Consider the following 13,036-nt stretch of genomic DNA (forward strand, 5'->3'; position numbering starts at 1 on the left):
CAGACATTCTGAAGGATCTGAGCCATATTGGCTTTGGTGATGGGATAAACAAAAGGACCAGCAATCAAGCAAAGCATAGGCACCAAAGCAGTCTACAGGAAGATGTCATAAGGGTATCCCAGAGGCCAGGCAACCCACCGCTTCAGCCCAGAAATGGTCAGAGCTGATCAACCCAGGAACATTAATACTCCCACGAAAGCCAAGCTAAGTCTAGCTTCAAGTCAGTTTGGTATAAAATAGCCCTTGGTTGAATACAACACACCAGCCCAAAGCCTTTGAGAAGCAGAGACGAACCTCACTCAAGATGGAATGTCACCCAACACTGACTAATCAGAGCCCTCTGAGGAATAACACATGCTGTAGATGGGTCAGTTACCAGCTCACAATAGAATCCTATTTAATCTGGTTCAGAAGTTTGCTCTTCTAGGGCCACACACCATCCATATTAGTCACTTTCCCACCATTGGGACAAAAAAAAAAAAAAAAAAAAAGCAATAAAGGGGTCTTTAAATAGGAAGGGATACAGTCTCTGATGATGGCAAGAACTTGAGGTGACATTGTATCTAGGATCAGAAAGACAAAAAAAGAAAGAAAAAAGAATGAGGGTGCTCCTCTGGGGCTCCAGCCTGTGGAATGGTATCACCTACTGTCAGAGTCACCTTCCTACTTCAATTGACCTAATATATAAACTCCCTCAGATATGCTCAGAGGTTTATCTACTGGGTAGTTCTGGATTCTGTAATATTTACAGTCAGTATTAACCCAGCCTCCTGAAGAACTCATTCTTCGGTCCCCACTGAGAAAACAGTTCATTTCATGAAAAACAGAGACTAGGCCAACGAAACTCCAAACCCAAAAGTCGAAATGGCTCAGTACGGTCCAGGGTCCTCACAAACCCAGACTTCACATACACATGATGGAAGCTATCTTAAATAGGCTAAGGCCAACAAAGCCAGTCAGACCAGATTGGTTCTATGACAATGCCATTCAACTCTGGTGTATTTAAGGGTCTTACTCACAAACTCCAGACCAGTTAACAACTGATGAGGCCAGGGAAACTGTCTAAACTTGTCAATCTCATAACCACTTTGATCCTTCTTTTTATTTTATTTTATTCATATTACATCTCAATTGCTATCCCATCCCTGTATCCTCCAATTTCCTTTGATCCTTCTAATGGCCACTGTTGTTGGGTCTCCACAAAAGAAGGCTATGTGGTCACAGGTTCAAGCCAATAGAAAATATTAGCAGCTGGTGACTACTTTGGGTGTCCAGGACCTAAGTGCACTCCAGAGCCTTTCCCAGGGAGAACTTTTAAGATGCAAACCACACCCTAGGTTAGCACACGTCATTTAGCAAGGATGGTTAGCCAAAAGTGGAACTAGGAAAGCCAAAATGCAAGGTTAGTACATTTAGAGACTTTTCCAGAACTGTGGACTTTGTTTTCATCTTTGCAAGTGTTGCTGCCTGTATGTTGGGTTCCAAGGCCTGAATGGTACTAACATCATGGTGTCAGTTGTGCTAAAACCTGGGAGCCTGTTACACCACCTTCCTACCCTGCACGCAGGGTATGTGGGCATATGGTGCATGCACGGATGAGTGCCGTGAAGGAGGCTTGCACATTGTGGAACTGCATCCATGATCATCTTCAAAGTACAACTCTCTGTAGACTATCAGGAATGGGTGGTGACCTGCTGTGTTTCTTTCCTTGCCTGGTAGCCTCTTCTTCCCTGGTAAAAACATGCAGAGTTAATGTCCACTTGCCAAGACTGGTCAGAGTGACCTGCAAGTTAATAACAGGATCTCAAACCAAGTTGTTCAGGGCAAAGAATGCTAACTATGTGTATGCTAGCTAGCTGACTGTGGAAGTTCCTTGGCCTACACTTAATACAATTCCTAACTGCATAAAGAGAATTAAAAACAGTGCCTGCCTCGCTGGGTTGCTCAGTGGTTCAACAGGATAATATATCACCCACAGCCTTAGGAAGTGCTCAATAGGTTTTGGATTTTATTGCTGTTGGAAGACTGCGAAAAACTGCACTTGAGTTTCTCCTGGGAATAAGAATGCATTTAAGAAAACCACTGTGGATCATGTGATTTTTCTAACAATGAATCAAAGCTCACTTTGTATGTAGGCTTTTTGTATTATCAACTTGTAAAATTGCCACGGTGAAGACCTAACTCATCCAAGGACAACTGGGAATTGGTGGTTTCCTAGGCTACATGTGTAAAACAAATGGAAAACACACTCTGGCTATCAATAACCCATTGGCAGAAGTCCTATTTCTACAGCCAAGGAGGTCCAACAGCTAATCCCCAGTGAGCTGTCTGTGTACTCTGTGGGGTATGTATGTGTGTGTGTGTGTGTGTGTGTGTGTGTGTGTGTGTGTGTAGTGTGTGGTACACGTGGTGTACATGTGGTACATGTGTAGTGTGTGCATGTATGTAGTGTGCGTGTGGTGCATGTGTGTGGTGTGTGTCAAGTGTGTGTAGTGTGTGGTGTGTGTGTGTGTAATGTTTGTATGTTGTGTCTGTAGTATGTGTGTAGTGTTTGTATGCTGGGGAACATGCATGCTATAACATACATACGAAGGTCAGAGAACCATTCTGTGGAGTCTGTTCTCTCCTTTCACCCGTTTGCGAGTTCTGGGATCCAATTTGGGCCTTTATCCACTGAACCATCTCACTGGCCCTTATTCTGGGTTTTGAGATATATAAATCCATTTTAAAAGCACAGATTGGGGAGTGGGTCTGGGAGACGTTAGGGGGAAGTGTGGAGGGTAAATATGATCAAAGTATGCTGTTCGTATATATGAAATTCTCAAATATCCAACGCAATGTCGTATTAAATACTAAGCATACTTACCATTCATTCTTATTAACGTGTTCATTGGTTCAAAGACTTTGCAGATATCTACTGTGATTGCTCATCTTCATGGTCAACTCGACTAGAATTGGAACCACCTGGCAGACACATTTGGGAGTGACTATGAGGGTTTCTAGAAAGTTAGCCGAGGCGAGAAGTTGCCCACCCCAGACGTGGGCTGGGTGCCAAGACTGACTAAAAAGGGGAGAAAGGGACCAGAAATCCTGAGGAGCAGCAGTTTCTCTCTCTGCTTCTTGATTGGATACAGTGTAACCAGCTGCCTCATTGTCCTGCCTCCATCCTTTCTGCACCATGATGATGTTGGGAGTGGATCTGATGCTCTGTGTGTTCAGATGCTGGTTTTGTGCCCTGATATCTGGTTGTGTCTGGGTGTGGGCATTGTCATGGACTCTGAGCTATTTTGTGTAAACTTAGCTCCCCAATTATCTCTGATTGGTTAATAAAAAAGAAGCTGAACAGCCAGTATCTGGGCAGAAGAAAGGTAGACAAGACTTTGGTTTCCAGGCTTGGGGGCATGTCTCATGTAGAGACCATGATGCCAGAAGGAGAGAAAGGATGTGGCCTGATGGAGCAATTTTGGCAAGTAACTTAGGGCATGTGGCTAAGAAGTAGCCAGACTATCTTAGAAAATTAATATACATCATGCCTGTCCAGTTATTGTGCTTATAGCTTATTAATAAATATAATAAGCCTCCATGTCTTTTATTTGGGATCTAGAATAGGTAAATAGGAACGAACACTGAATTAATAAATCTTCTGCAATATGATGGTTGTATTCTCAAACTATGAGCCAATAGAGACATTTTTTTTTTCATCCTCAGGTTGCTTTCTCAGTATTTGTTATTGTTGTTGTTGTTGTTACTGTTGTTATGGAAAATTAAAAAAAAAATAATAGTATACTTTCATGTGGAAGTCCCTGTGCTTTGAACAGGGGAATACACGACAATAGACTTTCACAGAGATTATCGAGGAGGCAGACATGTATAAGCAGTATTGACACAAATAATTCTTATACTCTCTTTGAGAGGAAAGCCAACATGCCTCATCCACCCCACCATAACGAGCCCAGGAAAATAGTAACATCCTCAGTGGTACATTCACCAGGACGACTTGCTCCAGAGGTGGATGAAGTTAAGAGAACACAGATCTCTCTCTGCTCTAATGGGCTCCCTTTCACTAAGAGACCCAAGAGTGATCATGAAGGAGCCTGTGATGCCAAGACAAAGCTATGGGCTACATAAACTGCACCCAGCTTGGATGAGAGAGGCAGCACGCTCAGGCCCAGTCCTAGTCTATTAGAATGCACCAGAGCACAGGGCTGTGCAAACAGAGCTGTAGCTAATGAAATGTGCATTTATCTGATATGTTTGCTCTGAGCGTTGAGCCCTTTGGGAATTGACTGAGAGCATCAAGGGCTAGGTCAGGTTTTCAGAGATAAGCAAATATGTGCTCGAACAAGATGGGTATCTAAGAGGCTGGTTTATCCTGGATCCTCATATTTGAAAGAACCTGCCTTGCCCATGGCCAAAGTAAAGGCCAATAAGTCACATGGCACCCGCTGTGTAGGAGGGCAAGCAAGTTTCCTGAGTAGGGAACCAATTCTGAAGCCAGAGTGCACTTGTCAATGTAGAGACCCCAAGGCATGGAGGGCACTGTGATTTCAGCCTTTGTTTTCTTCTCAATTGATTCTCTTATCATGGGTGTATTGCTGTGAAATCTTAACCATGCTATAAATCCAGGCATTTAACTTGTTCCTTGAGCCCAAAGCAAACAATGGAGTCAATGGATAAACATATAAAGAAAGCCAAGGGGGAACTGCTATCTTTGGGTTGAAATAGATGAAACACTCAACGGGATTATTGCAAGTCCAAGAGGCACTAAGGAATAAATAAAGACCCATAGCCAGAAAACTGTCCTCTAGCAGTCGGATCTGCCCCCAAGGCAGAAGGAAAACCTTGGGTGGTAGATAAGGAGGAGCCATAATTTAAAGTCGGAACAGAAACTTCCAAAGCAGAAGCATCATGGGAGCTCATTACATATTTCCTGAGTAACAGGGGTCAGTTTAAAACACAGTTCTTGACAAGTGAACTCCATTCAGGAACTGTGGGAAAAGGAGGCAGGAAAAGAATAGCATCCCAACTCCACAAAGCAGTGGCGCTTTAGGCATACACAGTCGATAATTTTGGAATGCTTTTCCCAGATGTTGATAGTTCCCCATACATCACATCTTCCTAATATAGAGCTGTTATGATTAAATTTTCCAGTCTTCGGTGCCCTTAAATCTAGTTAGATGGGCTGCAGTGTAACTCTGCCTCCCCTGTTGGCTAGCTTGCCCGTGCTCTGAGATGTATCTTCATACGTTTTCTCTCTAAAGCTTCCGACATATTCTCCTTCCCTATTACTTAATACTGCAGCTTTATATTTAAGAACAAAATTATAATCCAGAAAATAGCTCTGTGCATTTTACAACCAGGAACAGTGCATGGGTGGGAGAGCTCTGGAAGGCATGACTTGTGGGAGCTGGAGCTATGTATGTGCTAAATGTGACTCTGGGTGATGAAGGGAGGTTAAAAAAAAAAAACAAAAACTGAGGGGCTGAGGGAGGAACCTGGGAGAACACCATGTCTTTAAAGAGCTTGGCACAGAAAGAGAAAGCATCTCTAGAAGAAAACAGTCGTGCGTGCCAACTGGAGCACAGAGGCAGAGCACTGAAAGGGCTTCCTTAGATTTAGCAACTAGAAAAATCTTTGGTGTTTTTATGAATAAAATATAGTGATGTGTGGGAGAGAAACCAACGCCGCAGCAGGTGTAAACCAATATGCGGCGTCAGGTAAAGACAGTGTGATGGTTGGTCTTAAATATCACTTTGGCCCAACTCAGAATTATCTGAGCAGAGATCCCTAACTGAGCGATTGTCTATAAGAGGCTGGTCTGTGGGGGACTGTCTTGATTGTTAACTGAGCCCACTGCAGGCAGCACCGTCGTCCTGGCAGGTGGTCCCTGAGCTGTCTAAGAAAGCCAGCTAGGCATGAGCCTGCACGGTCCAGCAAGCAGTGCTCTTTCATGGTTTCTGCTTCAAGTTTCTGCTGAGTTCCTGGCCTGACTTCCTTCAGTGCTGACCTTCGACCTGGAAGTGTAAACCAAACAAACTCTCTCTTCTCACATTGTTTTTGTCAGCTTTATTGCTTTCACTGTGCCCACTCTGGTTTTAGGGAGACACCGAGAACAGTTAGTTGAGTTGCATTCTCTGTCTGCTCCAGCGATAAACTTCAAACAGACGGGTTCAGTGCCCCTCCCCGGAGAAGGGCATGGAGTGTCACTTCCCTGCATCTCTACGTTAGCCTGACCGTGTGGCTTAGGATGGTCCACGGGATGGTAGATGTGATGGACACAGGGATTTGAGATGAGGTTGTAAGGTTGCCCATGCTCCTAGTCCTTACCCTGAGAAGTAGAGATGCTCAGCCACGCACAGCTTCAGCCTGACAGCTCCTGGCTAGCTGACCACAGCAGGGCAGAAAATGGTTACTCTTGAATGCTGAGATTCCATGATGGCTTTAATAGTTGGCTGGTGTGGTTGATACTGTTCTGGACCTGGGCAGCTATTTAATTTACTTAGGAACCAGTTTTTGACTCCAACTTTGCCTAATGTATCAGTTCATGCTATCTGCTGTGGGTACCAGTTCACACTATCTGCTGTGGGTATCCATTCACACCATGTACAGTGGGTACCAGTTCATACTATCTGCTGTGGTTATCAATTCACACTATATGCAGTGGGTACCAGTTCACACTATCTGCTGTGGGTATCAATTCACACCATCTGCAGGAGTATCAGTTCACACTATCTGCTGTGGGTACCAGTTCACACTATCTGCTGTGAGTACCATAGGGAAGGACTGTGCCAGTGTGCCCAGGCTTTGACATGGCTCAGATGGGTTTTGTGGGGAGGGGGCAGGAAGGGACGAGTTTCTCCATGGGAGGTCCCCTTCTCTGTATTTCTTCTATAGAAGATTGGTAGCAAGTTGCTGGAGAGAAGTCTGGGCTGAATTTCACTCTTTCTTGAGCAATTTCCATGGTATGAGTTAATGGAGGAGGGAGGAGCCATTTGCTTTCCTGGAGCCTGAAAGGAGGCATTGTTGATGTGGCCTCCCTGTGTGGGTAGCTAAGGGAAGCAGAGGCTCTGGGCAGGCAGAGATCTTAGTGAGATCGTGTGTGTGTGTGTGTGTGTGTGTGTGTGTGTGTGTGTGTGTGTGTCTGTATGTGTGTGTGTCTGTGTGTGTGTGTTCATCTGTCTGTCTGTCTGTTTCTGTTTGTGTTCTGTCTGTCTGTCCTAAAATTCTGGCCATAATTGTTCCTCACACTAAGCATAAAGGACACAGGCCTCACCTAAGGCTGTTTGTGATGTCGACACAGATCACATATCTGTCTTCCCAAATCCATGTGTGCTCTCTCAATGAATGGTACTAAGTACATTTGTATGAGAAGAAACCCTGGCTGCATTCTAACTAGGGGAACTACCTAAAGTAGACCTAAACAAGGCTCTGTCTAATCCCCCAGTTTTGTATACTTGTATATATTTTGGTGATTTGTGGTATTAGTAAATATCTTCATTTTTACTTTAGGTATAGTATATTTCCCCCATTTAAAAATTCCTATTTATGTTTAGTGTGTATGGCTGTTTTGCCTGTCGGAATGTCAGTGTGCCACATGTGTGTCCAGTGCATGTAGAGGCCAGAAGATTTTGAATTTCCCAGAACCTGAGTTAGGGATGGTTGTGAGCTCCATGTGGGTACTGAAGACTGGGCCTGGGTCCTCTGGAAGAGCAGCAAGTGCTCTTAACCATGGAGCCATCTCTCCAACCCCCTACAAGCTCCATCTGTGATGGATCTTTGACAGGCTTTTGCTTTTAGGGTCTTCAGAACATTTCAGAACTATCACTAATTTGTAAAAGGCAATGAAATTGCAACATAACAAAGATAATCATTACAGCTTCCTCCCTGTGAGCACTGATCAATATAGATGATTTTCTAAGCGGTGGGAATCAGTGTCTTGCCTAATTTTGTTAGGCTTACATAGGGACAGCTCATGGAAAGATGAAGGAATGGGACAGGATTCTCTGATGACTTCTAGTTACTAAACAAAAATATATGGGAGCAAATTTTAAAATGAAGTGCAGGCTTCTATTATAATGCACAGCGCTGGGAGTCTGTTTTCTTCTAGGTCTTTTTCTTTCAGTGGAGACCCATGTGCTTGGGTACCATGTGATCTCACTCTTGGTCTGTCAAGGAATGGAGGTTGTAGACTGTTGAACCAAATGTGGTCAAGGGAATATGGAGGTGGGAGTCAACACTAGGTAATATTTCTTGAACTGGAAAAACATATAAATGTGAAGAATGAGGCTGACTCTCTGGTCTCGTTATCCTGTCCTATAAGGAGAGCAAGGGCCACCTTCAGATGAAGGGAAGAAGCCGAGTTTAAGGGGGTGGGGGATGCGCAGTCCTGGGAAGAGAGGCAGCCCGAGGTTCACAGTACCGACAGGGGTGTGGCTCTAGTCTCTCATCCCCAGTGTCTCCTCCTTGGTCATTATGGACACTTCTAGGTCTATAGTATCTGGCACCTCTGAAGGGTCCTTTCTAGGGGAGAGGTCTTGCAGACCGCCTGGCAGGTGGAGCTAACCGATGCCACATTGCCCTCCCATAGAAACCATGAAGAACGTCAGTACAAACTGTGGTGCCAGGTGGGTTTATTAAGCCTTAATTAAAGAAGCTAATCATAACTCTCAGAGAACGTCCTGATAATTAGGTATCGCGATAGCCAGGGCCCACATTTGGCTTTTCTGATGAGCAAATCCACAGTATCTTCTAGTAAGTTTCCGTTGATGTTCCACAGAAGGACAACCGTAGAATCCAGAGAATGTTAGCAGTGTAGCACTTCTGTGAGTAGAAAGGCTGGGTCGGTCCTGGTGGGGGAAAAAAAAGATGACTGGATCAGTGGCTGCTATCTGGGACTCTTTGGGCACTGTGAGGTGTGTCATGTAATTCCCAAACTATATACTAATTTTAAGGTCTCTCTCTCCTCTCTCCTCTCTCAGTCTCTTTGTTTCTGTCTCTGTCTATTACTATCCTTGTTCTCTTTTATGTCTGTCTGTCTCTGTCTCTTCCAGAGATCTGGAAAATTGCTGTTGGATTAGTTTCCTGTGGATACTGTTCTTTGAGTGCCAAGAAATTAAGTATTGGCGCTACAGAAAGTCCGTAGGTTTTATCTGCATTCTTCCTCCAGTTAGCCATGCACGTTTCTCGCCATTTCTTTTCCACATTTGGAGTCTGCTCCACCAGCACTGACTTGGGGTGTACAGGGTCAAGGGATACACACCTGGAATCTCCTCAGCCACATAGGTTGGGATACCCTGGCACATGCCAGCAATCTTTGGCCCAAATTTATTCAGGTCCTCCACTCTGGCAGGGTTGATGGAGTACACCAAGTCTTTGGGGGCTGCTCCTCCTTTACCCTGAAGGTGGGTGTGAAGAGGAAAGAAAGTAAATGAGCACCGAGCCCGGAGGAGGGGGGAGCTGTTGATCTGAAGGGGTACAAGGGCAGCAGGGGCATTTCTTGGTTGCCGTTTTTCCCCCCCCAACCAAGGCGAAGAGATAATTCTAGCCTTGAATGTCTTGGTATTTGTTTTTAAGTGTTTTAAGACTTAGCTGAGAATGGAGATTCTTTTCATTCTTGATCTTGTCTGTTATGGGTAGCACTTTATAACTTAGAAGAATAACTCAGCTTTTTAAAATCTGAAAACCCAGGTAACTTAGGCAGTAAGCTGGCGTGCTAGCTTTGATAACCCCAACTACCGCAGGAGTGTGCCCTGGAAGTGTGGAGGGCTTGCATTGAGGTGTGCAGACCTTTGGGCCTCTGACACCCAAGGTAGCCTGTGCTTTACCGGACCCTGCCGAGGCAGGCGTGGACCACAGCATCCCATAAAGTGGAAGGCGCCGTAGTCTTCACACCTTTAATGGATGTGACTTCGTTATTTACTGGAGACCATAAGACCTCTTGTCATTCCGAAAACAAATGGCTGCCTTTACCTTTTGCTCCTTGACCAGTGTGTCAAGCTCTTGGAGGGAAGGCATGACATCCTTGTTCATTTTGTGCACGATGCATGATTTCTTGGCGAAGAGTCTGGTTGCAGCAAAACTCTAGTATGGAAGAGAAAGGCAGTGAGGCGAGGCTCCCTGAGGAGCTTTGTCTCAAGCCACCGCTGAGAGACACGGAGCTACAAGACCGTGAGGAGCTGGGAGGAGAGGAGTGCTCAGGGCTGCCCTGCAGTTGGGGCCATGGTTAACATGCGTAGCTGGCCCAGCAGGCTCTTAGAAGGCTGCAGTGGGATCTATCTGACTCCTATCACAATAGGAGGCTGTGTGTGTGTGTGTGTGTGTGTGTGTGTGTGTGTTGCTGAAATAAACTTCTTAAGGCTGTCACAGCTTAGTCTACTTCCACCCTCTACATTTCCAGGAGGCAGGGAAGACGGAGTTTGCTTTCTAAAGGCGCAAATTTAAATACAAAAGTAGTAATCGCAGGGTGGGGCCAACTGTTGCTTAGCTTTCCTTTCTCTTACACCTGGCTTTGTCACTCAGATTTCATTCAGTCTCTTTGGGTTAAATAGGAGATAGTGGGCCTTTGACAACACGGAGGCTCTCTGTAGGAAGGTCAAAGGATGCTTATATCTGTCTTTGAACATAGTTTATTCCTACTATTCATCGTTTGGATTGTTGACCTACTGTGCATCATTTATCAGCAATATTTATATGTAAGAGTTGTAACTGGTTGAGCGGAATGGGTGCTTATGTACAGCTCGATTCACTGTGAATGTCTTTAATGCCTGGTGGGTACACCATACCCTTGCCCTGTGTGTCCAGTACCTACATTCTCATAATCCCAGAGGGCATTCCAGGAGTCCCAGCCGTTGTTGTTGTCGACATTGGCCACGTTGTGCTGGTTGTTGATGCTCACTGACTGCTGTCCACTTCCGGCTACGTTGTTGTCATCATTGACATTGATGTTCTAAGTTTGTAAGAAATGAAGACCGATTTAAGATCATCCCACTTCCTTGTCAATGCATCTCGGTAACGAATTTCAGAAGACGAGACTTACGTAAGCAAACCCGGGAGCTATGAGGAGCCCGAGCAGGCCAATGAAGACCATCTGAAAACAGAGAGCAGGGCTGAGGTCAAGTGGCTTACAGCAAGCTGCTTCGTTCATCAGGCTCATCAGAAACAGTTACTAATTTTACCACCATGCAAAAAACCATCTGTGTTTTCTTCTTCCACCTTGTATTTTTCAACCATAGAAAATTTTAATAATAATAAAGAATTGTTGAGTTATTTTAATTATATTAATATGTTGCTTTAGAATTTTGAATTAGACACTGAAAAACTGATGAAGAAAATGTAAGGTTAGTGCATACACAGCATAATGAAAGCTCTGAAAACTGTTTTTTTAATTTGGTCTGGGATGCTTTTGTCCTAACAGAAGGAATCTTATTATTACTTTCTTAGTAGGTTAAGCATGTCTATTGTTTTATTTTCAGCTTAAGAAAGAGTTAAATTTTGTCTATTAAAAAGCCAGATGTGGAGGAAGTTTCTGAGCACAATGCTATCTCCTTTAAATGAGGCAGCTACTGAGAAAAAAAGGCCCTAGACCAGTGGTTCTCAGCCTGTAGGTCGTGACCTCTTTGGAAGTTGAATTCCCCTTTTACATGGGTCACCATCAGAACACACACAGATATTAGCATTACAATTCATAACAGTAGCAAATTTACAGTTTTAAAGTGGCACTGAAAATAATTTTATGGTGGGGGGGGCAGTCACCACAACATGAGGAACTGAAGTTTAGGAGAGGCAACATTAGGAAGGCTGAGAACCACTGCCCTAGACATAGGCTCTCCCTTGCTCACAGCAGAGCTAGGAGAGAAATGCAGCCCTCTGACCTGTGCTTGGAGCTCTCCATGCTTTCGTCAAATCTGTTCTGGAAGGACATTTCCAGGTCATAGTTTACATCTGTGACCCCCATCATAAAGCAAGACCCATGGAGTATGGCTGAAATAGAAAATGCCCACCCAATCTGAGCCTCTTTGTAGCCTAGGACCTCAGCGAGGAAACTGAGCTGGCTTCATCCTCAGACACCATCTCAAAGAAATGACTGGACAGGGCCTCAGGACGCTTAGCTCTTGGAAGGCCACTTAGCAGCCAGGAGTGTCCTTCAACGGTGCTCTTCCAGCCTGACCAGGACGTGCCCAGACCTCTTGGTAAAAGCAGAAATCACAGGTAAGAAAGAAGAGACTCCTCCTGGATCCCAGAGTCCGCTCGTCTTGAGTAGAACCCCGGAGCAAGTGCCGTGGAAGACAGACAACTCGGTTACACTTAGCTGCGCCAGACACTTTCAGAGCAATTGCTCTTCTCTGTGGGCAATACTTGTAGACGCCATGATTCCATGAGAAGGGAAGAGAATTGTTTCCATTTTGACAACAGTGCCGGGAGACCCGGGCCCTCTCTCCCCTCACCACATGGGTTCCTGTTGTACAGCACTGGGCCTAAAAGGAAGTTCTGACTTACTGTGAACTTCATGTCGTCGGCAGCGTGGTGGAGTGGAGGAGCAGGCAGGCATGCTCACGACATGCAGCCTGCTGGTATTTGTACCTGGCCAGCTTTGCTCAAGCAAGGTGTGCTCAGGTGGAGTCCACAGCTTATCTCCCTCGGGCTCCTGTATCTGCACAGCTGCCGAGTCCCCGGAAGCCTTGAGCTGCCTGCTCACCACTGCGGCCAGCCAGGAGGTGGTCTGACTCATCTCCTGCGGAAGATACCTCAGTAACTCAACGTGATTTGTGATAAGTTCTGGTCCAATCGAAGCCATTGGGGTGTGGACATTTCGTGCATTGCTGCTGTTCAGATTCAGGAAAAGAGTAATCCCTAAAATCAAACATCTCCACAAATGAGAGCTGAGTGCACACCTGCCCTGCCTGATACTGGCTCCTATGGGAATGTCTAACACTTCCTTCCCTTTACCCAGTCTTAGTGGCCCAGCTCTTTTTATCCTTACTTCCCTTTTTCCTAACCCTCCTGAGCATGCTCAAGCCCTATCACATCGAAAGCTTTT

The 13,036-nt window shown here is 45.1% G+C and overlaps 1 protein-coding gene across 1 annotated transcript; it reads right to left on the reverse strand.

Annotated features, from left to right (window-relative positions):
• Positions 1-8,623: 8,623 nt before the first annotated feature.
• Gkn1 (gastrokine 1) lies at positions 8,624-12,692 on the reverse strand. The gene is made up of 6 exons (XM_051154579.1): positions 12,496-12,692; positions 11,036-11,086; positions 10,808-10,945; positions 9,970-10,080; positions 9,260-9,395; positions 8,624-8,846 (listed from the first exon to the last, which is right to left on the reverse strand). The coding sequence occupies exons 1-6, from the start codon at positions 12,505-12,507 to the stop codon at positions 8,749-8,751; spliced, it is 546 nt and encodes a 181-aa protein (XP_051010536.1). The 5' UTR covers positions 12,508-12,692; the 3' UTR covers positions 8,624-8,748.
• Positions 12,693-13,036: the final 344 nt, after the last annotated feature.

This window comes from Acomys russatus, chromosome 13 (assembly GCF_903995435.1).
Source record: "Acomys russatus chromosome 13, mAcoRus1.1, whole genome shotgun sequence".
NCBI classification, from domain to species: Eukaryota; Metazoa; Chordata; class Mammalia; order Rodentia; family Muridae; genus Acomys; species Acomys russatus.

Bases quoted from the DNA above. Each gene is read 5' to 3' on its own strand.
- Gkn1 (XM_051154579.1), bottom strand. The intron at 10,081-10,807 runs GTAGGTACTGGA...CTTCCATACTAG, and splicing joins CCCTCTGGGATTATGAGAAT to AGTTTTGCTGCAACCAGACT. The intron at 8,847-9,259 runs GTGTGTATCCCT...TTCCCCCACCAG, and splicing joins TGTGGCTGAGGAGATTCCAG to GACCGACCCAGCCTTTCTAC.